Source organism: Camelus bactrianus, chromosome 1, assembly GCF_048773025.1.
Source record: "Camelus bactrianus isolate YW-2024 breed Bactrian camel chromosome 1, ASM4877302v1, whole genome shotgun sequence".
NCBI classification, from domain to species: Eukaryota; Metazoa; Chordata; class Mammalia; order Artiodactyla; family Camelidae; genus Camelus; species Camelus bactrianus.
Window position 1 is genome coordinate 40,654,306 of NC_133539.1, and position 27,860 is coordinate 40,682,165.

General features: G+C 37.8%; 2 protein-coding genes across 8 annotated transcripts in view; one reads left to right on the top strand and one right to left on the bottom strand.

The window, feature by feature from the left end:
• The window catches only part of COL8A1 (collagen type VIII alpha 1 chain), a 497,220-nt gene that overhangs the window by 299,724 nt on the left and 169,636 nt on the right, over window positions 1-27,860 (top strand). For 2 of the 7 annotated variants that reach the window (XM_045503840.2, XM_010966406.2), the window contains exon 2: window positions 8,414-8,476. The exons of the other annotated variants lie outside the window; for them this stretch is intronic. In XM_045503840.2, coding sequence (XP_045359796.1) covers window positions 8,414-8,476 — 63 coding nt within the window. The remainder of the gene's footprint in view (window positions 1-8,413; window positions 8,477-27,860) is intronic. 7 annotated transcript variants of the gene reach the window in all.
• The window catches only part of FILIP1L (filamin A interacting protein 1 like), a 268,750-nt gene that overhangs the window by 129,932 nt on the left and 110,958 nt on the right, over window positions 1-27,860 (bottom strand). The gene's annotated exons all lie outside the window — the stretch shown is intronic.

The window sequence follows — 27,860 nt, forward strand, 5'->3', positions numbered from 1 at the left end:
AGAAAGTATGGAAAGCAGTAAAAGTAGTGAATGAACCACATGCACCTCATAGCACATGCACATGCATAGCAGCCTATTCTTTTTTTTTTTAATTGAAGATCTTTTTTTTTTTTTTTTGCAGGGGGAGGTAATTAGGTTTATTTATTTACTTTTTTTTTTTTTTTTTGATGGAGGTACTGAGGATTGAACCCAGGACCTTGTGCATGCTAGGTCTACCACTGAGCTATACCCTCCCCCCAATGCAGCCTATTCTTAAAAGTTCTGATTTCCACACATTCTAAGCACTAACAAAGTATCTTGTTGAAGGAAGGCCAGTCCAACCAAGACTTGGAGCCAGAATGTTCTGATTTTTCACAAATAGTGATGACATTTTTTCTGAAATGCCAACACAAAATTTATGTATTTACATATGTATGCAAGATCCTCATTATGTTTCTGTGTTGTAGCGTCATCAGAAATCTTATAAGGAAAATAAACAGTGCTTTTAATCACTTCTTCAATATCATATGTAGTTGGAATTTCCCTCCTTGGGGGCCATCTATGAACCTCTGCAAACCTATTTAGCCCTTGGTCTGAAAGTGAAGCAAAGTAATCAGCCTGCCTGTCACTCTCCCTCTTCCTTTTACAAAACTAAGTCATCTGCCCCTTTGATCTCATTTGCCCCTATACTCTATGAGTTTGGCTTTTGTCTGTTTGTTTGTTTGTTTGTTTTGAAGTAGAATGAAAAAGGTTTAATTTGAATTTGGGGAATAATTACAAAAGGGGTAATAATCAGCTACCCAGAGTCTGTTGTCACTGCCTGCACTTGGGCCGAGTCATGAATAATAGAACTAGGGCTGTCACACCAAACATGAAGATGCATGTGTTGCTGAGGCTCAGCAGAAAAATGCATACGTAGGACTCTGTCCTACCTTTCACAGACATTAACAGGGAAAGGAGACATTTGTGAACCCAAAACTGCCACGTTGTATGTGCCACAGAGGGTAGGAAGGGTCCCTAAGGGAAATGATCATGTGGCATCCACAATTAGTAGACTCAGCGTTTCAGAAAGTGCTGGAAATGAAGCTTCATTAAAATTTCAGTGTACTTGCAGGGGAAGATAGCTGGGGGCAGAGAGAGCACCGTGAAGCGTAGAGGCAGGAACCAGCAGAGCTTGTTCAGGGAACTGAGGAGCAGACCAGGGGCTAGAGGCTAAGGAGAGGCTCGTGATGCAGTGGAGAAAGCAGAGGAAGGACGGAGGAAGACGTCAGAATGAACTGGAGAGAGCCATACTGGGTGGGACTCACCTAGCATCTTAAGGAGTTGTTACTTCATGCTTAAGGCAGTGGGAGGTTATCAGATGTACATAAGCAAGTATTTTTTTTAATCTATAAGTGGGAATAATGAGCTCTGCATTAATGAGATCTTATAGTAATAGCATAAACATTTGAGGGGGAGAATATAGCTCAGTGGTAGGGTGCCTGCTTAGCATGTACCAGGTCCTGGATTCAATCCCCACTACCTCCATTTAAATAAATACCTAATCCTCCTCCCAATAAATAAATAAATAAATAAGTAAACATCTGATCCTTTCTTCCATCAGATAAATTATTGAAATATGTTACAAATCTAATAAAATTAGAAAGCATGTTAGGATATGATCATAATTTTAAAAAATATCATTGTATAATTTCTTCAAATATTCTAGGTTCTGTATAAATATAAAAAAGATGAAGAAGAATTAGGTTACTTAATTTCTGTCTGGTTCTAATTCATTATAGAGGTTGCATCAATTCTCTGGACTTTCCTGAGCCTTGGTTTTCCACATGTAAAATTTCTTTTGCAGACTGATAAATTGAATTCAGTAATCCATAGATCAAAATGCTACAGCCCATAAAGAGGTTTTAGAGATGGAAGAAACAAAATTGGTTGTAATAAAGACACTTTATTTCTAACAGACTCCAAAGATAGAATAATAGTGAATCTCTGGAGAGCTACCAAATTAGCTCCCAGATGGTATGGAATAATTGTGTAGAGAACAATTAAAGGAAAAAATTGTACTAATACAATTTCTTTCAGAATTACCCAACAGTAAGATTATGAGCATGGTTTTCTGGCTGAGAGCTCAGGTTCATTCGTTGTGGTTGAAATAAGATGCAGATCACCCCCAGGAAGTATAAGGGAATGGTGTTGAGGGTGCATGTCTGTTAGTCTCACAGAAAGAAATGTTGGAATTATGCCTAGTTCTTTCTTTGACCTTCTTTTCCTGCCTCCCTCCTTCCTTCATACATTAATTGTCTACAGTGTGTACAGCATCATGCCTCTTGATGTTATACTGATGGGCTCCACCATGACCTGGGCTAAATTCAACTTTGGAAAAATAGTGGTATTCCAGAGAGGGAAGTAGTTCTTTTCAAACAAACAAACAGAAGCATTGAGGGATTCTGTGTGTTTTACTAGCTAGATTCATCACTTTGGCACACCTGGTTTTAGTTATACCTATCAACAAGGTAATGAGGTAGGTTTTAGGACCCCCATTTTAAAGATGAGGAAACTAAGGCCCAGAAAAGATCAGTGGCAGAAATTGGATGATGATAATAATAATAGAAATGTCAATCCAAAGACTAACTCCCAGCCGGCCCTTTCTCCACAGCTGCTCCTCAATTACAGTTATGCAGCCTAGGTATTTGAGGTTTTGAACACTTGAGTTGCAGCATTTCTGGTGAGGAATAAAAAAACCCATGAGGCTGCCCAAGGTTACAGTGTGAAATGAGATAGCCTCTCCTTTTCTCTCATCTCCTGCAAGTCTTACCCAAATCATTCTTGAGCCCCTTACTCTGTTGGTCCCTCTCTGTCATTTTATCTGTCTCCTGATCATTACCTTGCCCTCTGGGGTGGGGGAGTTGGAGTACTGGGATGGGGGTGGGGAGGATCACTTACATTTAGGGCTATTGTTCATGCTTCCTTTCTGATGATGTAGTAGTTTCTGTTACTCATTTTATGTTTACTTACTGTCTGGATCCATGTCAATTTATGTGCCCTTGGCTCTGAACCACGATTTATATATTTTTGTGTTGTTAATATTTTTAATTGGTGTTTTTAAAGTAGATGTACTCTGCGTGTTTGGCAGACCAACAAAGTGGAACGTAAGAAGAGTCGATTTTTTTAAAGTAACCATATAAGGTGAAAAGTCTCTTTGTGTGGGTGCGTGTGTGCGTGTGTGCAGATTGCAGGTTTTATCGGGCACAATATTCGTTAATATTTATTGTAACAGTTTATAGTGTAGCCCCTTGAGTCCCTCTGGAGTATGTACAGCTCAAATGACGTAACCTTGGAAAATGCAATAAATCTAAGTTGAAACCACTTCTAATGGGAAGTTTCTTGAAAGTTGTAAAGTTAAATTGCCTCCTCCAGGATGAGGGAAGTAGTGTGGAGAATGCCCCAGGGGACCTGGCTTTGCCCCTTGCTGGTCTTGTCCCCTGTGTTGGAATGCTGAGTTTGGGGTTGGATTACTTTGTTTTATTTAAAATTCTCTGTTCCTTTGCCCCAGTGCTCCACGTTGTGGCAGGTCTAAGGTGACATTAATATGTAACCTTTGATCTTCTCGTTTATGTATTTAGGGTGACTCTTATCCTACACATGCATGCCCAGGTCCCCAAAGTAGAATTTTATGAGTCAGAATCTTAACTTTGCAAGGAGACTAGGTATCACCCTGTTCATTTTTGCCTGCTCCTGTATGAACCTTCCCAGCTATATGCAGCTAAATACTGACCAGAATATTTCATGCTCTGCATTTTAGAAAGTTCTTCATTGTATTGTTTTGAAATGTGGCTCCCCAGAGCCTACACCGTTGGTCCTGGTGTCTCTTTCTGAAGCTACATAGAATAAACATTCTTCTCCTTCTGTGATATTTGTAGATGTTTGAAGGCAATGACAGTGATCTTGCCCTTTCCCCTTTTTAGGTGTCAAACATCCCTAGGTCTGTGAAACTACTATGTTATAGTTCATTTGTCCATTTATAGAGTACAAACTATGCATATGTTAAACTGAGTTAGAAATTAGGGAAGCAGTAAGGATAAAGTAGGCTGTGATCCCTGCCCTCAGGGAACTTCTGGTCTAATTAAAAATAGATTGACAAGGGCTGTACGAGGGGCACCAAAGTCAGCCTTGGTGATTGGAGATTGAGGTTGTCAAGGAAAGTTTTCTGGAGACACACAAGGTAACTGAAGTCCAGAAGAGTACCGTGAGTTACCCAAGGGAGCAGGGTGAATGAGGTGAGGAGGGTGTCCCAGGTAGAGGGACCAGCATGCTTGAAAGGCTGAAGGTGAGAGAGTGCATGGGGAGTTCAGGGAAGTGAGGGTGGTTCAGTCCAGGTGAGGCTCTAACTGGGGAGGTGGGGATAAAGATGCAGCTGCGCTGGAGTGGAAAACAGGGCTGACAAGTGGTGGGCTGGGGAGATGGGGTCCGGCATTACAGGAGAGAAGAGAATCATGGGTAGTCCTGATCAGGAAGGATATTTATTGTTCTCTTGGTTACACAATAACTATGAGAAGCATAATAGGTTCTGTATGAGGTCATACAGGTTTGGAAATATTTTGCGGATTATGTTTTGTTGTTCGAGAAAGAATGTAGTTAGTCATTAGGATTAGACAGATATGGCTCGTTCAGTAGCAAGACCATTACTCTATCAACAGTATATTTGGAGAAATAAGAGGGAAAAAGAGGTAATATAGTTTTAACATTCTTATGACTGTTAGAGGATTTGGGTGACTTTTTATACATAGGACAATAGTAATAATAATAACAAACACTTATATAGCACTAAGGGCTTGGCCTTGTTACACCAACAAATTTAATGCCCACATTAACTCTATGAGGTAGGTATTATCCCCAAATATAGAGAGTTTAAGTAACTTACCAGAGGTTATTAAGAAAGCTAAGTGGCAGAGCTAGGATTTGATTCCAGGCCCTAAGAACATGTGGGGAAAGATTTAAGTTATAAAGCTAATGCACTGAGTCTGCAAAATTAAAAACATCTTTAGAAATGGCTCCTGCCTGCTGTTGATGGTCACAACCACACACTCACTGGTGTGGTCATGACCAGCATAAATAAAGCAAGTATTCATAACTCCACATTTCATACCTTACCCACAGGCATTACTGTATGGAGGAGACTACTCTCCTGATGGCTTTCAGGAGTTGGCCTGGGTTTTACTAGCAGTTGTGGCTGCCTGCAACCTCAGCTGATCTCCCTCCCACCACTTTCAAAGAGGGTATAGCCTGCCCAGAGAGGGTAGGATAATTAAGGTAACAGTAAACCAGAGAAGGTTTGAAATACCCTTAATTCTAGGGAAACAGAATTACCTAGCTGTGTTGCCAGTCCAGTTAATGCTGGTAAGTATGAATGTACAGTTGCCCCGGTTTTCAAACATGTGTGATTTTCTGCTAAGATTGATTGATCTCGTGTTGAGTGTGTGAAGATAAGTGTTTCTTGGGGATAGAAGGGATGAAGATAGGTAAGAGAGAGGTTGAAGTGATGATGCATCAAGCCCATGTTGGATAGGAAAAGAAGTAAGAGTAGGAAAGGGCTGAAGCATAAGATCTGGTGGAGGAATAAAGGAATGAGGGTCTCTGTGGGCACAAAAAGAAGTGAGGTGGGAGGAACTACTTGAAAGGATTAGAAAAAGAAAAATAGTAAAGAATGTTGAGTGAGTGGGATGTTTACATTTTTTTCAGAGGAGGATTCTTAGCACTTACTCTTGCCTTGGTCAGTGGTATCTGAATAAATATCAGTTTGTTAATAACTTAATTAAAATGTGTCATAATTAAAATGTTAAATAGGCCAGACTAGAGCTCCTAGGTACAACCAAGGTGAAGCTGATCTTTTAAGTGCACGTGAGTTTATAATCTTAGAGCACATGTTTGAATATTTGAACACAATGATTAATCTGTTGCATGACTAAATAAAATCAGAGGTCATAGAGTAGTCTGTGATGCAGATTTACTCTATAGATTTATATGCCCAGTTGGAAGTGCCGTTGAGGTATAAGCAATGATAATTTTCAGGCCTCCAAACCCATTACAGTTCAATTAGATTTTATATTTACTCACTTTTTATCTTCAATAATGATCTTATCTCCAGCTGGATTACAGTTTCCTTGAGATTAGAGGCAGTGTCTCTTTCCTGTAAGTTTCCCCTACAGCACCCAGCCCAGTATGAGGCCAATGGTGCTCACAATTACAGGGATCTAGGCCAATCACCTTATGTTACAGCTGAGGGAGTCGAGGTCCTGACAGGTAACGTGATCTGCCAAGAGTTCAGGGCTAGATAGTGAGGGAGCCTGAACCACAACCCAAGTTTTATTCCCACCTCTGCTCTGCACCCTGTTGTGCTGACACAGCTCAGTGAATCAAGTTCTTGCAGTCATCTGTGTTTGTGTCAGACACCCAAAGGAAGTTGATGTTCCTTAAGCTAGTGCTTCTCTGCCTGTATTTCCCAATATGGCTCACAGAGAAAATGGTATTGTTTATTTAGGACATTAGGGTAAACAGCGGAAGCTTTTGGAGGGCAACTGAAGCAAGGAATCCCTGAGGGCACCGACTGGCCTGGGCGCTGCCAGGCTTCCCGAGGGAATCATGTCTTCATATACTTTTCATCTACTGAGTTTCCAGCAGCAGTTGGAAAACACTTCCCTAAGTTAACGTTAGATCCCTCGGACACCAGTCCCATCATGCGCAAACACGATAGCTTCTCAGGCTTTAAAAGACTTTGAGTGTGAAAACTGTTCTTCAAACAGAAAAGAAGCATGACTCTTTCCATTGTATTTATTGGAGCACTTAATATATTTAGAAAAATCTGTCATATCTATAGATAAATTGTAGTAAATTATAAATTTATAAAATTCATTTGTGAGTAAATGTATTTTCTGTAAATGCTTTGAAAGATTACATTGGTCCAGGAGAAAGTGTTTTCTGAAGAAATTTAAATCCTACTATCCAAATATATCATTTAGTCTCCACCATGAGATAAAGGATATAAGCTTAAATTGTACAACAAATACATCAGTCAGATACTTTTCTTTTGAGGCTCAGCAGTTCATGACCTTTTTTCTTGTGTTCTTCATGTTTGGGGGAGCTTTATAATTTTTTATCAAGGAGGAAAGGTAGGAATACATGTGTTCTGTGGATATAGCACCATGTTCTCTGAAAGTCATGACTGATTTTCCAGATCTTTAGAATTGAGATAAATAATAAATTTGTAACTCAGAGTTTCTCTCACATACTTTTCTGGATACGTTTATGTTTTAACAGAGAAGTGGATATTATAGGGAACACCTTTTCACAATATCTCTTACAACAGCTAAATAAAGTCTTCACAATTTACAGGTAAGTAAGCCCTTAGAGAAATTGTTTCTTATCTCAAAAGTAGATTGGAAGGGCACCTAAGCAGGCTGCATAGCCTGAGGTTAGGAGCTCAAAAGGGCTGGGAGTTGAGATGGTCAGCCCTGCACAGATCTCTAGGAGTGAAGTAGGCTCCCCGACCAGTGGCCCCTCCTTCCTGCACCTCCCATCCTATCTAGCCTGAAAATCTGCAGATACCAAGAATACTATAAAGCTTGAACATGCCATTTAAATGTGGTGGCATCTTAAACCAAACTGTAAATATAGAGAGAAGGGCTTGAATTAACAGTAATAATAGTAGCCCCATTTACTGAATGTGTATAAAGTTAATAGTGATCAGCAAACGCAGTCTGTTAGACTTTCAGCACTGAGATGTGAGATCACTCTTTCTGCTGGAGGGTGGTTTAAGTTACTGAGGGTCATTGGAGGCAGAGAAGACGGCAAAGTGAGGGGCATAATAAACCTGGAATAGTTGTTTCTGATCCTGGTCTGAGGTAGGAAGGAGAGAGGACAACAGCGAGTGAAACGAGGCACAGCTTTTTAATAAACATGGATCTGGACCCCTACCCTTGCCCTTGGCATTCCTAGGGTGTGAGTCCAGTGATACGTTGCAGCTGGTCCATACTGGCTCATGACTACTAAATTCTTAAGAACTATGTGAGTTGTTTGTTAAACAGTCGTTATTAAAAATTAAATTATTTTAATTGCAAGTAAGTAGACAGTTCTTGAAAACAGGGATAATAAGTGCTCAAAGCTCATCACTTCCTAATTTACTACATTGTGCTCTTGTTATTTATGCTTGTTCTCTTCCTAGCTCCGTATTCTGTGATGTCATGTGGGTAGCTTGAAATCAGCCATCATGGGAATATATGAACCATGGAAATTGGCAAATGCAACAAATTAGGATTTTTTTCCCTGAAAGCCAGTTGTTAACCATTTACCAGCACACCAGTGGATGTTACGATTATGTGCCAGCCAGTGGGAATGAGGGATGTGGTATTTATCCCAGTGAAACCAAATTTGTTGTCTCTAGGTTACGTATCTTCATCTTACACTGTGCTGCCTACCTGGACTGAGGTTAAAAAGGCAAACATAGGTAAGCAACAAGTTTCTTCTGTATAGCACAGGGAACTATATTCAATATGTTGCAGTAACCTATAATGAAAAAGAATGTGAAAACAAATATATGTATGTATATGTATGACTGAAACATTATGCTGTACGCCAGAAATTGACACTTAGTAAACTGACTATACTTCAATTAAAATACATTTTTTTCTTAAAAGGCAAATAAAATGAAGGCCTAATGACTTTTCAAGTTCCTTCCTCTCTGTTTCAATTGCATACACATATGCCTAATGGCAATTAAAACTATTATCTCAGTGAATTACGATAGTTTACATTTCTATGCACCTTCGTATCTCCAGTGCACACTATACATTCAGTCCTTAATAACTTATAAGTGATGTGTTATCCCTTTTCCCAGAATCTGAACATGTCATTGATCAGCTGTAGCACTTTCACAGATTTCTCTCCTCAAATACAGGAAACAAGTTACTGGTTTTTTGTTGTTTTTGTTGTGTATTACCAAGAAAAGTATTGTTCCCCTCATCTTCTTTATCTTCTTCACTTTCTTATTCTCTCTTTCCTTCTCCTTCTCAACCTAAGGCCTGCATCCTTCCAGCTAACAGTGACTTTTTTGGCTATGTAAAGTTTTAGAACATGGAACTAGATACAATTCAGTCTAGCAGATTTCTACTTCTCCATAAATGCTTGCTGTTGTGCAGAGCCCATCAAAATAGTTTGGAGACTTAGAATCGTCCTAATAAATGTGTTGTATCAGTTTTGAAAAACTATTTGAAGAGTGGGATCTCTGTTTCATACGGGCCTCCTGTATAAAATGAAACTGAAGAGAATGAATCAGTGGAGCATACCATACTGGACGACAGAGCGATTTACTCAAACTGAATTAACTCAAGCTGGCAGAGCTCTGAGCTGCCTTGATTGGGAGCCCTGGATAGAAGTTAGATGGAGTACACCTGACAAACCCTCTATACTACCTCGGATGTTACACAGCTGGGAGGTTGGATGTCTGCTAGGTGACCATTGCATTCTCTTTTGGTTCCCTTTTGAGAAAGAAAAATTGGTAAAAGGGAAAAAGAGATGGGGCAAGAACAGTCCAAAAAAGAAGGATAAAGTTCTTAGACTCTCTTCACACCCTATGAAACACTTTTTGAAATGCTTGGATTAGGTCTGGAAATGACTATAAGCACAGGACTCTTGGAGTATGTTCTTGGCTCTTATCACTACCTTTGACTCTGAGCAGGTCAGCGGACTCTTCCACCTGTAAAATAATATTCCCTCTGACATTAATACTTACCTCATGAGGCTATCTAGAGGAGAATTTTAGTAATAATTTCTTGTGCTTACATCATTCCTTTGACAGAGAGCTCAAAGCATTTTACTTATAGAGTGAAGCTTCTTGTGAGAAATGAATATAAGTGTTCATTTTTTAGAAATGAACTTAAGCCATTAGAGCCTGAATTTAATGCATTGCAGGGGGACATATGGTACATAGTGATCCAGTGGTCAAATGAATGTTTTATTCCACTAAGAGTTCCATCTTTGCTCCTTCTTTTGGAATTGAAGAGATACAGTGAGTCTGTATACATGGATGGAAGATTCCATATATGTGATCAGTGTGGTCTCTTGGGACTTATCCAGAGCTTGAAGAGCGGTTAGAACATCTTTGATAACACTCTTGGACCTTGGTTGTGACAGAAAGACACCTGAGATATCTTATTCCTGGATTATACAATGCCACTAAAAGATTCCAGAGATAGACGATGTAATATGGGAGTGTTTTCTCTGTTCATTTCAGCTCATTTCAACCACAGTTGCTTGAGTGCCCATCATATACATAATTTTGAGGAGTGTAGAGAATGAAAGAGGCATAGCATGCTCAAGAAGGTTAAACTGGCATTAACAAGGAGAGGGGAATGAGATTTACAAGTCGTACTGGGGAGAGTTAGAAAAGCACCACGGTATTTTGGGTGTTTGAAAAGGGGAAAGATTATACTTAGCTGAGTAATCACAAACGCTTATTACCTACGTGCCAAGCAGTCTTGTTTATTGGAGAGACATAATTCCTGCCCTAGAGATCCAATGGTGAAGATATGCGCAAATACATAGTTTTAGCACATCCTAGCCCATACAGTGATCAAGGACAGTTAGCCCAGGTTGCAAATTTAGAGAAGGCTTCTTGGAGGGCAAGACTCCTCTTAAAGCCTTAAAAATTTAAAAGACCATGGGATAGGAATTCCATAGTGGAAGATTAACATGTTCAAAGGCCCGCAGCGTTTAGTCTTCTTTCATCAGAAAATGGCAGGCTACAGAAAGTTTGGTATTATTATGGCCTAAAAGTTAATTGGAAGTAGTAGTGAGAAGCATGGCTTATGATAAAGGACCTATCTTGCTATCTTGTTTACTATTAGTATGAATACTAGTGTGAAGTGTGGGTCATCAGTAAGTATTTTTTGAAAAACTGAATGAACAATAAATTGGGTTTAAGCCCCTGAGGGCTATCCAAGTAAATAAATGTGGGAGGCATTTGGAGAGAGTCTGGACTGGAAATACAGATTTAGAAGTCACCCATTATCAATGATATTTAAAATTAAGAGCAAATGCATTTGCACAAGTGGAGTATGTAGAGTGAGCAGAGTAAAGTACCAATGGAGAAGCCTTGACGAATACAAACATTCAAGGCCAAATAAAAGAAGAGGAATCCATGAGGGAGACTGAAAAAGGAAAAACAGAGAAAACAGAGATTTGATACATGTCCATTGGGAAGGCATTATTGAGTTCACTGGTGGGCTCATGAGAGAAGTTTTCAGTGCAATGGCCAGGGCAGAAGTCAGATTGTGGTTTGTTGCAAGGTAAATGGGAAGGGTTGAGAGAATTGAGTGAGCACAGACTTCTCTTTCAAATCACTAGAAGAAAAAGAAGGGGATGGTTCACTAGGGGGCAACCCAGGTTCAAGAAGGGGGAAAAATTAACTTTAATATGATGAAAGATTTAAATAGGCTCTGGGCTTAGGGAAAAAAAACTGAATAGTCAGTGAGAGGTTGAAGATTTAGGAAATAAAGGGGATAATTGATAGAACAAGATCCTAGGAGAGATGAAAGAAGATTTGGGGCCATGTGTGGAGGGGCAGAGCCTTGAACCAGAGGAGGAATACCTTATCTTCTGAACAGGAAGAAATAGTATAAGTATAGGTCCAGAGATATCTAGGAAGGGGAAGGGGAAGGGGATGATGTTCAGATAATGTATGTGTAATTGTCTCATTGAAGTAGAAGATGATGTCATCTGCTGAGAGGGATGTGACTTTGGTTGGAGTCTTGAGCATATCAACAGTTCTGAAACATTGCAGAGTAAAATGAAAGCAAGCTAAGTGAGAGACTGAACAGAGATCTGAAAGCTGATTTTCTCCATTTGTGCTCAACAGCTAGAGCATGAAATGTAGAAAGTATATTTTTGAATTAATCCTGTATTGATGTTTTTGTTAGACAAGTGAAGCAGGAGGTCCAAAGTAGTTGATGATATTGGTGAGAGAAAGGCTTGGGTGATGAGCCATGCTATCTCAGCTGAATAGAGTAGTGAGGCCAGGAGAGAGGTCAAGAAACTATAGTTCTCCTGGGACTGAAAAAGAGAGGTAGTGAAAGCAAAGGCAGGAGGGGATTGGAAGGATCGGAGACGGGGGTTGTCTTTGGATTTGGCATGGGAAGCAGACCCACTTGACGCTTAATTCCAGAGTCGGACCTTGTTGTGTGTGACCCTGGAGGTGAAGAAGGTGAGGAATTGGATAGATTGTCTGTGTGGGTACTGAAGTCATCCAGGATGGTGATACAACAAGGGATGTGTTAAAGATTGTAGCCAAGTGCCCTAGTCTTGTTTTAAAGGAACCAGGAGATTAGTAGGAGGATATCAATGAGAAAAGACCATTGGGCAATATAAACCTCAACAAATGGTTTAGAAGTATCTATGAGAAGAAAAAATAATAACACTTTTTGGATGTGTGCTACTCATTAGGCACTGTTTTAAATATTTGGTTGAATCATGTGAACTTGCTGATATTTGAGCATTTTGATCTATAAAAATGGTAATTTCATACTGTTCAGCCTCATACTGTGTATGTATTAACTCATTCATTTTCACCACCTTCTGAAGTAGGTGACCATTTAGCAGCTAAGCACATTTAATAGGACCACAAGAATAATAAGTGACTTGCCCACAGTCATCTGATAAGTAGTAGAGCCCAGTTTCAGACCTTGGCAATCTGGCTCCAGAACCTACAGTCTATCTTTGAGTAGGAAATGTTCACCCTACCTCCACTGCCCTTTAAGCCTTAGCAGTGTATGAGGTGTGTGAGACTGAACTCCTCTCCAGTGTAATAAACTGAGATAAATGCCATAAAGAAAGTGAATGTGGTTCTCTGGTCACTCATACCAACATGTTCTTACTTCCCCACCCTTTCTATTGTATTCTCTTTCATTCCCAAACTTCTTAATGGCAGAATACTTTCTCTACTTCCTTGTCTAACTGAAACTTAATGTGTCCCTGGTTTCCTTGTAGGATTTCACAAGTAGGCAAGCAAGGAAGGGAATTCTAGACATTGCGTGTACAGTGTAACAGGAGTTTGAGAAGGAGCAATGGATACAGTTCATTCAGAAAATGGCAAGACATTCTGTATATGGACCATCAGTCCGGGTAGTGGGAGAGATAGAGTGTGTAAGGGAGAGCAATAGAGGTTAAATCAGAAGCTGATATGGGTCCTTCATGTTGTAGCCAGCCATTGAAAGATTTTAAGGAACAAAATGCCATGAACAAATTATACAGGTGACCCTTGAACAACGGGTTTAAACTGCATGAGTCCAGTTACTCATGAATTTTTCCCAATAGTAAATATTACAGTATTACTTGATCTGCAGTTGGTTGAATTTGAAGTTGCAGAACTGTGGATACAGAGGAACTGCAGATACGGAGGGCTGACTGTAAGTTATATGCAAATTTTCAACTATGGGGGGAGTTAGTGCCCCTAACACCCACATTATTCAAAGATCAGCTGTAGATAAATGACTATAAGGATGCAATTAAAGATAGGAAAAACTAGAGGCAGGAAGATGACTTAGGAAGCTGCTGTAATCATCCATGTGAAGATATAGGGCTTGGAAATGGTCCTAGCTATGTAACTGAAGAGGACAGGGTGTATTCACGAGATATTTAATAGTAAAAATTGTCAGGTTTTGGTGTCTAAGAGAGTGTGAGTTGATGGAATCAGCACCTGAGATCATCTTGCAAGAAAAAAAAAATTGATTTGGAAGGAATCCTCTTTTCTACATGTTGAATGTGAGATGTCTGTAGAATCCAGGTAGAAATACAGGTCTGGGATTCAGGAAGTAGGTTCACAGGAGATACAAATGAAAATATGTTAGCATACCTTGATTTCTCTGAGACTCACTTCCAAAATTGCTACTTCCCTCATCAGTATCTGTCCTGTGGCCACTCTTTGATTTAAGTTAGTGCTAGAGTGTGGGGACAGGGACTTGAATGGACTATAGTTTTGGGTTAGGTGCCTTCATCAGGGCCTCACCCTGTGGAATCACGGGAAGATCTGGGGTAGGGTCTACGGCATCCATAACTCTCCAACTACTGAGAGTAGCCCTCTCCCTGCAACGTCATTTCTATAAAAGAGGGTAGAGTAGCTTCCTAATGTCTATTGAAAGAAAAACAACATGAGATTTTTTAGTTTAAGTTTTATTCAGGTTCTTACTGAGGACTATAGCCCAGAGAACAGCCTCTCAGTAGCTCTGAGGAACTCCTCCAAAGAGGTGGGTGAAGGGAATATTTTCGGCTGGGAAAAACATGTAGTCAAGCATACATCTTGGTAAAAGATTACTGCTCATCACAAAGAACAGACATCTGACATTAATGATTTTAGTGCTTTTCTTTGTGTGGGAAGATACAAGAATCTCAGGTCACTGAAATTCTTCCTGAGATAGGCAGCTTAACTATCTAAAGGTCTTTTATCTATAGCACAAAATGCCTCAACTGGTTTTTTCCACCCTGAATTCCCTCTAGGGCACAGTGGGTTGTGATTTAACCCTTCATATATCTGGATGATAAGCAACACTCTTTGTTCCTTTTTTTCACACTAGCATGGATGAGTGAATGAATAATCACATTGAGGGGGGTCACTGGATTTAGATTATTCTAAAAAGCCACCTGTATACTCTTTGGGTGGGTCCTGTGCAAGTTTAATTATGTGGACCTAGTTCCTGACCTAAGTGTATGTAGCCTAGAGGGAAAGTGGGAAACTATAGATTAGGCATATAACTAGCAGCACACTAAGAGTACAGCCAAAAAAATAGGTAAAATGGTTAAATATAGATAATGCAGTCAGTGGGAAGCAGTAAGTGAATCAGTGTAAATATTATCAATGAGGAGGGACCTGGTCCTGACAGGAACAGAATAATATTGCAGAGACATAGTAAGTATTGACAAATATGCAAAACATGGGAGAAGATGTCATTCAAATAGGGCTTTTTTAAATAAATGTGATTCGGAATAGGAAGACAACCAGTCTTAGCTTTCCCAGAAGTTGAAATAAACTTGACCCAATGGAATTCCCTAGTCCTGTTCATTTGCCGAGTTGACTTAGATTCCAGGGATTTGCATGTGGAAAACTAATGCCACGGCAGGATTACCAGACTGTAAATTCATCAAGAAGCCTGATGATATCATAAACCGTGAGAGGCCAATGTCCTCCAGCAGCATCAGAAACTTCCCAGTTTGATTTAGCACTGGTAATCCATTTTATTCCTCTCCATTAGTTATTACAATAATAACAGATTGGCGACACAGCCCCATTTTCTGCCTTTAGTACTGTCTGCTGCTGGGCACAGCTGCTCCCAGTCATTCTTTCCAGTGTAAATAATGGTTCATGTTTCCGTAGGCTGTCGCGAGATGTTTCTGTGCTTGTGAAATGAGCCCGTGTCACCACCCTGTTGGGGAAGATTGAAGGTATGGGTGAAGCCAAGGAACTACCTAAGAAAGCCAGAGCTGAACCCCTCCCCAAGAGGTGCTTTTTACTCTGGAGAACATTTAGATTGACTTCAGGTTAATGTTAATGATGTGAATTTTCTTGAGTGTGGAGCAGGAAAATTCTGTCACTTGCATCTGTCTGATGCAGGCCTGTTACTCTGGAACTTTTTCTTTCATGTTAGATGTAAATAACTCCTTTGTTTTGAGAGGGTATGTTACAAGGCATAAACACTTCAGCAAAGAGCATCTTTTGATCTTCACGCCTTTGGCAATAAAAGCTGAGAGCCAGAAATAGGCCAAAGAATTTGGGACAGAAACCACTGAAAGCTTCCCTTTTATCTAGTCACAAAATTAGGTAGAACTGTAGGAATAATGGATGGAATAACAATTATTAAGAAAGTTGAAGGGCAAAATAAAGCCACCTGAATGATAGCTGAAGTTTGGATTTAGAAATCTGTTTTAGAACTCAGTGAATTGCTTAAGAATTTAGGAAAATTATGTAGACATCGCATAAAGGAAATAAATAAAGATGTTTTCTGTTTCTCTTTCTCTCTTTGATCTCTGTAGGCATTAGTGGGTGTGTTAATAAATTTTAAATACTGATTTGAGATACCATTTTTAATAAGAGTTCAATAGGTAGACACTCATTTTTGTGTGTGTGCAAAATTATGTTTTAAAAACTGGTCTGTTTTAATACCTTAATTCTACAGATCCCATTACAATATGATTATTAATTCAGTCTCCTTCTAAATGTTAAACCATGTATTCATAAAAACAGAAATCTAAAATATACAGATATGAATACATATGCAAATTCTTCCTTTTTATCTTATTTTGACATTTTAAATTGTATCACTGTATCTTGGCAGACATCTAATGTCTACTTTATTATATGGAATTTATCAATATCTGCCCTTCAGGCCTTACAGAATTCATACTCTCATCCTGTACATAATAGACTGAAAATCAAAACCCTACCATGGTAAGGGGAATAATGAACACACTACACACTTGATGACAGATAAATAGACTTGCACTTAAACCTATTTTTAAGGACACATCTTTCCCAGTTTCAGTAGCAGTGAGGATGGCAGATATTGGGGATGCAGGTATCCTGTCAGATGTTCAGTACTTCTTTTCCTAGGCCTGGTTTTGAGGTCTGGGGTGGAGGTAGGGGGCAGATTTGTTCAAAGTTTAGCTGTCCTTGACTGGTAGTGTATAACTGATAAATAACTTTTAAAAGATCCTGTGTAGTTTCTCATTTTATTTTGTCCCACAGTTTCTTATAATCTACAGTTCCAAATTTCTGCCTGAATTGCTCTGTGATAAAAGGAAATCTGAGACTATGTTCCGTATTCCTCCCAAGCTTTAAGGCCAACCAAGAAAGTTCTGTGAATATTTTTCAGAGACAGATTGGGGGGCTGTGCTCCATCTTAATGGCCTTTTAATTTCAAAGTTAAACTCAGTCCTTCTAATTGCTTGTAGGTATTGGACAATATGAATATTTCCATTGGATAATATGGAGAGGACAATTTATCATTGAAAGCCTTGTCGTTTTTATCTTAGCTGAATCGAGTGCCAGTATATACAGTTTGTGCTTTCAAGCACAGGTTGATTTATTACGGTGTGGACCTGCAGTTTTTAGAGGGCTTCATTAAACTGAATTTTTTGGTAACTTTAGTAAAGCCTCTTTTTTACCTTGTTGACTTTAAAGTCATCACAGTCAGGTCATACAGTTAGAAACAAGAATAAAAACCCAAATTTGGAGGAAAGAGCTTACTTATGATATTCAATAAAAATTCATTCAATTTTATTCAACTAAGGGTCATAATTCAGCCCTCAGGAACCAAGATGAACTACTAACTGCATGAAGTGAGCTTCAAGGAGATAATGAATATTTCAGTGTTCTCTTTCATACTTCCGAGTATGAGCTCTGGTGTCTGCCACGTGTGGGTGGATTCAGCACCTCCACTTCCCAACTCTGTGAACGTGGGCATGTTGCTGGCCTTTTTTGCATTTGCAAAACCAGAAAATGGCAGCATGCTCACAGCCTTGTTAAGATGAGTTCATGAGATAAGAATAATGATCAGGAATTACAATTAATAATATTGAGTGTCTGCTAATGTTCCAAGAACTGTGCTGAACATCTTAGATGTTCTTGGTTAAATCAATGAAGCACTCTTCACACAACAGGCATTCAGCTTCTACCTACTTCAGCTCTTCCCCACCCCAAGTTTGCCATATTCCTTAGGTGAAAGGGATTTTGCTTATTTTTTCTTGTATTCTCCCATTCATTTGCACATCTATTCATCAGATACATAATGAACTCCATCTGGTTCCAGGAACTATTCTAAGTGCTGGAAATATAGCAGTGAATGACCAAGAGAGACAAACTCCTTACTGCCATACATTCTAGCACAGGAGACTAACAGTGGACAGACAAATAAAATGTTGTATGTCATGTAATAGTTCTATGAAAAAAATTAAGTGGGGTAAGCAGATAGAAAGTGACTGCCGTACCAGGAGACTTGGAGGAAGAAGAGAGTTCTGTTTTATATAGTGTAACCTAGGGAAGGAGACATTTCATCAATCCTGAGTATCAAAGTCATTCCAAAAGTGACATTCTTACTAAGATGTGGAAGTCAAATACGCAGTGAATTGTAGAAAGAAAGTTTCAGAAAATCAATAGCATACGTTATTGCGTATTTTCCTGGGCTAGCAAGCAAACAGTAATACAGTGTCTCTTTTAATAGGTATAGAGCACTTAGAAAATAGAGTATAGTAAGGCTGTATAAGTGTGTGCTGCTGTTATAGGGGAGTAAAAAGATACTATGACCTACATACACTACGCATTCCAGCTTGTGACTAAATAATAATTATACAGAAATTATGCGTATAGAATAGAATTGGATGGTAATGTGGTATTGTCTGTTTATTGGATGTTTTCAGTAAACATGCCATGCCCCAAACAAATATATAGACACCATGAACTTGAGAACAGTAATTTCTCAGGTAATCCAGATTATTCTTGTTGGATCTAGGCTTGACTGCAAGAACAGTCTCAGCCCAATGATTTTCTTTCAGCTCTTTAAGATATCACTTGATTGTCTTATGTCTTACATAGTTTGTGGCAAGAAGCTTGCTACAATTCTTATCTTTGTCTCCCCCTATATACTATCTTTTCTTCATCTCTTCTGGCTGCCTTCAAGATTTCTTCTTTATTTTTGATTTTCAGTGGTTTGAATATATGATTTTGTAGTTGTTATTTATTTATTTTATATTTGTTGTTTATTATCCTACTCAGAGTTCCCTAGGTTTATTGGACCTGTGGTTTAATGTCTTTAATTATTTTTGGAAAATTTTTGACCATTTTCTTCTGTCTTGTTCTCTCCTGTTTAGAGATTTTCTCTGATTTCCCACCCTGCCCCCATCTTTCTCATGAGTACCTAGTAGAGAGTGAGTTTGAATGCCCCTGTGATTGCAGCTTCCAGGAGTCCTGTACTTTCACTCTAGGTTACAATTGTCCTTTAGCAATTTCTTAAATATTTAGCTGAATTCTTCCAAACTGTTTGTAGTGCCTAATGTCTCTTGCTCTGTGTTCTACCACAAGTGAGCCAGTCTACAAGTTCCAGATTTCCTTGGAGGAACCTGTCCCTTCTTGGATTTCAGGATGTTTACCCTGTGACCTAAGCTCTCTGTACTCAATTAATGTTTCTGTATTTTATTCTACTTTTTCTTCTTTTTAGGATGAGTGTGACACTCTCTCCAGCTTTCTATATGCTAGGTATAATCAGAATTCTAGCCCAGTGGTTTTTAAATTGTTCTACAGATGTGCTTTAGGAGTTCTACGAACATGTGATTCAAATTTTATTTTATAAACATTTTAACTGTCTAAAAATTGTCATAAAATAAATCACACTACAATGTCTTATATACCAGAGTTACATTGGAGAACTACCAACTTAAATAACTATGTTGCTCTGTTAACTGTTTTTTTCAGACCTCATGAAATCTGCTGCCACTTCACACTGTCTTTGAACTTCTAGTACCCATGGCATTGATTAAGAAGGGTGTGGCTCTGCATATCCCAATTCAGCCCTGTGCCTGTCTACACATGTAAAATTGCAAAAGCAGGGTTCAGTATTGCAAGCATATATACATAGCAGTCAGTTAAATGCCAAGCAGTGTCAATGACACCTGTCTTCTCTGCACACCAGTTAGTTAGGCAGGAACAAGTGAATAAACCATATGCTGCATCATGACTTTGTTATGGCACATATTGGTTTTTTCTTGATTTATTATAAGGAATGTAAGTAGTTTTAGAATATTTCTAATAATTCAAATATCTTGCTGTTCCTGTTTCAAGTCTTTGGATAGATTTCATTTGAAGACTTAAAAACAAAAAACCTTTTGAAACTACTTACCTGTGTAAATCAAAATTTTCTTGACACTGTGCAACTAAAATGAAATACAGAAATAAGTATGCTGGAGGTTGAGGATAATTAAAGTATGTAACTGTCATCTCCCAAATCATACATTTTCATGTCAATATGTCCTTGTTGTGAACACTAATTAACCTAAAACTACATCATACATTTAAATGTAGGAGATATTTTCTTAAATTAAAACTGCTTTTATCTGTTTCTTCATTGGGGGTCCTCACAATATTTGGTTTTCAAGAAATAATTCCATTGCCAAAATATGCGTACCCCCATCGTAGCCCCCGAGATAAATTTAATTTTCACTGATTTGGTGGAAAAAATAATAATATTGGCAAACACTTAAATAGAATTTACAGTGAGTCACATACTTTTATAAGCATTTTACATATATATTATTTAATTTAATCTTTGTATCAACCCTATGAAGTCAGTACTGTTGTCATCCCTATTATCAGATGAGGGAAACGGACACATGGTATATGTGAGAGAACACAGCTAGGAAAAAGCAGGCCCAGGATTCAGACTTAGGCAGGCTGGTTGCAGAGTGTGGGTTTCAAACCATTAGCTGTGAACTATACTGGTAAGCAGAATGTTAAAGAGGAAGTCTGAATTCAGTATGAAATTTAATTTCATTTTCCTACACTCAATGTTATGTTTGTGTCTCTCTCTCTTTCTCTCTGTCTCTGTCTCTCAATTTCTCTCTTTTTTCTAGCTATATTTCCTTTTTTCCACTTGTATATTCAGTGGTAATTGTGTTAATTATCCTTCTGGATGCAGTAAGACCTAATAAGTTAATTTTTAAATTTTATTTTATGCTTTAGGGGTTGGAAAGTAAAGGCCAAATGACTGCAGCATAATAGTTGAAAGCAGCTGGGTTTTGGTCTGTTCTTTTTCCTTTTTTTCTGAGTAAATTTAAGATATTGTATGTATCAACAGAGTCTTATTCATTCCACTACCTCAACTTGCTACTGTGGATGTTTTCACTCCTTCTTCATTGAACATATTCTCACTGAACATTCACTAGGTGCCAGAGGCATTGAGCGTCAAGGACTGGAAAATTAAGTAGCTTAAGACATGTTCCTTTACTTGTAGGCATATTTTGCCCAGGTCATGGGTCTTGGTGCTCACAGTTGAGGCATTGTGTGTGCTTATTAAGTGACAGTCAAAATCTTTGCAGTGGAAGAAAAGTCCCTAAGGAATATTATTTGATTTTAATGGTTATAGTTTTGGGTTTGGGCTTTTTTTTAATGGAAAATACTTCTAGAAGGAAGAAATTAAGGAAAGTGCTTTTAAAAAAAAAGTCAAGTAGCATTTCAGAAAAACCAAGTCACTGAGAATCATATTAAATCAAACTGTGGATGACTGGGACTTGAAAGGACTTTAGAAATATGCCTATCAGTTTTATTTTTGCTAAACATGGTCGAATGGAAAGAAGGGGAAACCACACTGTATCTAATGCTGTCACATATTCTCTTTGTAGTTCAAAACATCTTCATTTTGAAAATCAACTGGTAGTTTATATTCAATATAAAACATCACAGAGTAGTCAAAAATGGACACTTTTGTAGAAAACTATATTTTGTGTAAAGCACATTTGAAATCTTAGGAAACTGGATTTATAAGCTTGAAGTTCATATGGGTTAGATGATAATGTTAAAGATGAATATGTACTTAGAGAAACCAAATTTCTTTCAAAGACTGTCCCTTATTATTTGGTATATACAGCACAAGTTGAAGATACTCTACACATTTTTAAGAAACTTCATTCGTAATTTGACATTTTCTTTCCCCTGTAGAGAATACCTCTTTGTTGACCAACATTTTCTATAGGAAATTTTTGCTGAAATTTTTCTCCAAATAATGATAAAGAAACCTAGGTGTATTGTGAAACTTTGTTAAATTAATTTTTTTAAATTGAGTATTTTTATGATTGTGTGATTTGTTACCATAGAGTGGTTTAGGATTACTTGTGCTAAATACTAAAACCTGAGTTAGTTTTAGACAACAGCAGTTTATATAGGATCTATTATTTCTTTTTTTTTTTTTAAGTGGTGGTACTGGGGATTGTACCTAGGATCTCATGCATGCTAAGCATGCTCTCTACCACTGAGTTATACCCTCTCTAGAATCTATTATTTCTGGTGGGCTTCTCCTAAAAGTCATTTTCTAATTAAATGTTTAGCTTAAGAACATAACAAAAGTTATCCTGATGAGTTCTCAGATGAGGTGGGACCAGCTGAAGTTGGCATGACAATGACAACCTGAGTCCAGGGTAGCCAGAGACTGGACCTCTTGATTTGAGATTAAATGTTTACCAGACGCTCCACATCAACCAACCCCAGTCAAGAAATGCCAAGAGAGAGTTAAATGTTGAGATTTGCCGCTATTTCTTGTCTTCTGGATAGAGAAAACAGCGTGAGCACTGGCATTCAGGGGTAAAGCAACCTAGTGTGAACTGTACAGTTTCATAATAAGGAACATAGGCTAGATGAGCAGGTAGGCAGTATAGCGTGAAAAGAAAGTATGCCACACAATGCAGCTGACCATCCCTAAGATAGTGGGAGGCCAGGGAAGAGGTTTAAACAAGGAAATAGTATTAATGGCTTCTTCACATTTTGGAAAGGTCATTCTAGCAGCTAAGTGGAGGATGATTTAGGACAATAAAGAATTAGATCCAGGGCAAGGGAAGCAAATTAAAGGTATATTCCAATGGTTCAGCATGATACGATGACAGTCTATAAGCAGTAGAAGTGGAGTCAGGAAGTAGATGGATTTAGTATGAGAGATGTCAAAAGAAGATAGTAAATATACCTGTATGATTTGTTTTCAATGGGATTTTGCCCTTAAAAGAAATGAAATTCTTTGGTGTCTCCATGAAATACATTTCAATGATAACATGAAATAGTTGATTTTAGCATAGAAATCCTAAAATTCACATCACAAATAGCATAATATTTTAACTAAGCTTATTTAACTTTCAGATTTTATCAGAAAAATAATAGAATGGAATCTTCTGATTGGAGCATGACACTGCTGAGATCAGAACTGTTGGGTGGGGTTCTTTGTGAAACAGTTAACTTACTTTGTTTGATGGCCTTATCCTAGCTAGTCATTTACAAATGTGGATGGAAGAAGAGAAATTCATTACCATCACTAGAAAATCAGTTTAAAGCACATAATATTCAAATATACATTATTAACATAAAAAATACCTTTAATTTGCAAGAAAAATAAAAATAAGCCAGAATTTCCTTGTGCAAATTATTATGTCAGCTGGACCTCTTTAAGATTAATATTCCATTTTGAAGCCTCTCATAATTCCACCTACAGTCATCCTTTACATAAAATAAGAAATGGACTTTTCAAAAGAAAACATTTTTTCAAGCCCTACCTCTGGAAAATATTAGAAATAAATTCTTTATAGTAAAGCATTTACAATTTGTTTACTCAGAGTAGTATGTAAATATACAATATCCCCTTCAATAATTCCCTCTACTAACCAAATTTATCAGAATGGAAAGATTCTAATGATGTTATATCATGTTCTCTTTTCTAATAGGATAATTTCTGTGTGGGAACTAAAGTTCAAGATAATGAGCTAACATTAGAGTCAGTTGAGTTGTTCATAAGCAGAAATGGTTTGTTTTTTCTTTCCCTGTTTTTGTTTTTAAGCTCAGTCTCATGGGAAACAGGAGAAAATTCTTTCTTCATGAAAATTCCACTTGAAGATGGTAATGTTTTAAAAAGGGAAAGATTAAGCCTGTCATTGGATGTGTTAAAACATCACCTATACACATCAATACAAAACTAATTAATTAAAATATTATTGGCTTTTTAATTCTTGCAATTAATGTTAATGGAACAATGATGATTTCCATAGCACTACTGCTGTGGGGACATTAAGATGAATGAGACTTGGTCCCTCCTAGCCCTGAAAGAGGCCGTAGTTTAGTTGGAAGACAAATTCACCAATAGCTATAATATGAGGTTGAATTTGTCTAGTGCCTGAGAAAAACAAACACAAAGTATTATAAAGGGTAAGGTAGTAAACTCATTTTTGGTTGAGGGAATCCGGAACATTATCCTGAAGAACTTGGCATTGGAAGTTGGACCTGAAAGGATGTGAAGGAAGTATTAAAGCAGTATTGGAGGAAACGGAATTCTGATCAAAGATTACTTACAAGTTGGAAAGCAGAGACTATGTCATAGAGGTGATGAGAAGCTGACGTCAGACGAAGCAGTAAGGATAGCAAAGTGAGACTTACACTACTTTATAGCTGCCTTTGGAAGGCTTTGGAGTTTATTGGTCACTCAGAGCAAGTTTAGCTAAAAAGTTAGAGTCTAGGAGCTAGGGACAAATTGCCTGGGTTTGAGACTTGGGTCTGCTAAATCCTAGCTGTATGATTTTGGACAAGTTACTTAACCTCTCTGTGTCTCAGCTTGCTTATGCATGATATCTGAAACTCATGCATCAGATGTTTTGAAATTCAGAATTTTTTAAAAAGATTATATCATATAGTATTAGATGTTAGATAATTTCCCCAAAAAGGTCTCAAGCAGTACCTCATAACCAGCATATTTGTATTTCCACAGCAGACTTATGGGAATTTATAAGTGGAGTAAAAATGATACATACCCTTATATGCATTCAGTTCAAATTTTATCTAAATAAATCTGTTACAGATTTACGAAGAATTGCTGGCTTTCATTGCTTTTTATATCTGAGAATTATGGATGAGGGATTGGGGATGTTGTAGTACTATTCTCATAAGATTGTTGTAAGACTCAAATGGAACAATATATTTGTAGTGTTCGCACCCTGCCTGGCACTGTTACTGTTTCTGCATTTTTAGTTACAAGTGGCATGAGAGAGTAAGTGACATTTCCAAGGTCTCTAGCTTCCAACATGTAGTTGAAAGCATTCAATACTGGTGAAGTAAGTACTATGCTTGCTGGACAGTTGTGACCCTTCCAACCAAATAAAGCATAATGAAGGTATGAGCTTTGCCAAAACAGTGAGAACACAAAGATACTGGGCTTGCTATGGAGATATAAGGGTGAGGGAGGAGACAGAGAGGACCCCAGGGTTGAGAACAAATGACCTCTTGCATTTGTGTGGGTACAGACTCCTCACACTGTCAAAGCATTGTCCCATGCTTTGCTTTGGTGAGCCTCACAAGCACCCTGTGCTGGTTTGTGGTACTTGTAGTTTTTGACACCTGACCCTAGTCCTTTCACACCTCCGTACATTTAACCATGCTGCCTCTGCTGCCCCAACCCTAACTCTGCCTCTAGCCTCAAACTCCTACTTAATCCTCAGGACTAAGCTTGAAAGTTACCTCTTCAGTGAAGCCTTCCTTGAATGATTTAGGAAATGTCAAACCCTCCTTCCTCCATCCAGGCTTCTATGGCACCTGTATCTGTCACAGACTTTGGATGTTTCTTCAGTTCCTTGTGTGTGTGTTCTATCTCTCCAGCCATTCCCATTAGCATTCCCAGCACCCTCAATGATACATAATTGGTATTTAATACAGATTTAATGAACATATGAATCCACACTTTACAAGTGAAAAAGTCAGAGTATTTCAATAACTTGTCCAATATTGTGCAATTTAGTGGTAATTGGGGTTTAAACTAGATTTGCCTGATTCTATAGTCCATGTTATTTTCTCATCTTCACCTAAAGGAGGAAAAATTGTGGACAGATATTTATTCATACATGTACAGGTGTAAATATTGGTGAGAGTACATGAGGGGATGTACAAAGCCAAGTGTAATTTTTTTTGTATTGTACTTTTCTGACAAATACAATATGCTCTTTTAGTCATTTATAAATATACATAAATAGAAGTTTGTACTTTGTGATAGTTGTTAAATAGTCTTGTTTCTGTAAATCTAATATGATTATTAGTTTAAAACACTAAAACAATATAGAGAAATAGAAAGAATTTGATAAAAAAAAAAAAACCACCCAAGATCTACTAACCCAGAAATAACCTCATAAGATTTTAGTGAGCTTCACTTTAGATACTTCTCCGTGAATAAAGACCTATGTTTATAATTTGCATAAGTGGGATATGATGCTATTTCTAGAAATAAAATAGATGGTGACTTTTAACTTCAGTATATTTTTATCAGAATTCTCTTCTCTTAAAAAACCTCAGACATGCCAGGTGTATTCCCACTTCTGAACCAATTGGTTCACACTCTGCCTAGAATGCTGTCACTTAGAGCGACTCAGCTAACATTCTAGACTCCCTCCAGCTTTGCTCAGAGCTGGTCTTTTTGGTGAGGTCAGCCTGATCAATCCACCCCTACACTTCCAGACCTTTCTTAGACTGCCCTTCTCTGCCTTTTTTCCCCGCAATTCTTAATACCTTCTTACCTGCAATATCATTTGCTTGCTTATTATATTATTGTTTGTTTCTCTCCTTAGAAAATCAGTTCCATAGAAGTAGAGGTTTTATCTCTTCATTCAGTGACATATCCCTTTTGTCTCTTGTAAATGTTTTTCATGATGTACAAAGATATATATGAAGCACCTTGAGCAGTGCCCATCACGTGGGCATTCAGTAGATATTTGATGAATGAACGAAAATACTACAAGAACAAAGAGTTCTGAATACAGCTTTAGAGTTGGTTAATTGAAGCTCTCTCATCCCCTTATTTGGTAAATTTATATGAACTAATAAATTCTTTCAGTGTTTAGTGAACTCAGTAATTAATTAGAGCTACAGATATCTTCAGTTTTTACTGCAAAGACAACTGAATAGCCCTGGCTATTCCTATATATTTCTGAACCTGCTACTATTAGAAGATTGTTACATAGAAACTAAAGTGTTTGACTGAGAATATGTGAAATATATTTCATATCTGAATATAGAGTATGCTGTACTAAAATGCCTCATAGATAATTAAGGCTTTTGTTTAGTGGACATTTCATTCTTTCTAGAATCCAGAACACTGCATATTTTATCAGAAGTCAGAGGTGAGTGCTCAGGCCAGTGATATATAAGAGAAATTCATTCTCCATATTTTATTCTAGTACTACTTGATATTTGTTGTCTAGTTGGAAAGATTCTATTCCTATGAAGACATAAAAATTTGGGATAGAACTCCATAGAAATATTTTGACGTATGTACTTTTGTATATGTTATTTGATGATAGTATATGTAAGTTCACATCTTCCCTTTTCTTTGTTGTGCCATGATCTCTTTTGCCAGTCATGCTCATTATACATTTCTCAGCCACCACTTTAATCTGAGGCTGTGTGTTTATGAGTGAATGCAAATTTTTGTTCAGGTAATTTTTAAAATTATTTTTGAATTGTTTAATCAGGAACTAACAAGACCACTGTTCACTTGTATGACTCTGTTAATGCCATATGTAATATTTCATAGAGAGATCCTTGTATTTCAAAAATGTGCATATAAAATTCGTGATGACAATTGAACAGCACAACCCTATGAAACGGTAATTTATACAGCAATAAAAAATAAATAGATCAATGTAATGTGGGCTTGCAGCTGAAGGTAGCTGTGTTAAGCATATTTTTTAGTCACTTACATCAAAGTAATGCACACAGTACTGAACAAGAATGTGTAGGGCGGAATTCTTTGAAGTACCCCCATTTTAGCTGTGCTTTTCTACCCACTCTATGAATATAAGGGAATTCATTGTTCTGTGTCCATCAGGATTGATAAACACAATAGTGAACTTATGAAAAATGCCTTTTAGAGGGTTCAAAACCTTTTTACAGCAATTATCTCACTTGCCTTTAGAGCCTTTTGAAAAGAATTTCTCAAGGACATCTTTCTCTAATTTCTCTGAATTATGAAGTAGCCAAGAAAGATTTCTCTAGCATTGATGTAGAGAAATTCAAGCAGCCCACTGTCACCTAGAATCTCTATTCCCAACTGTTCAAGCTAATATTCCGT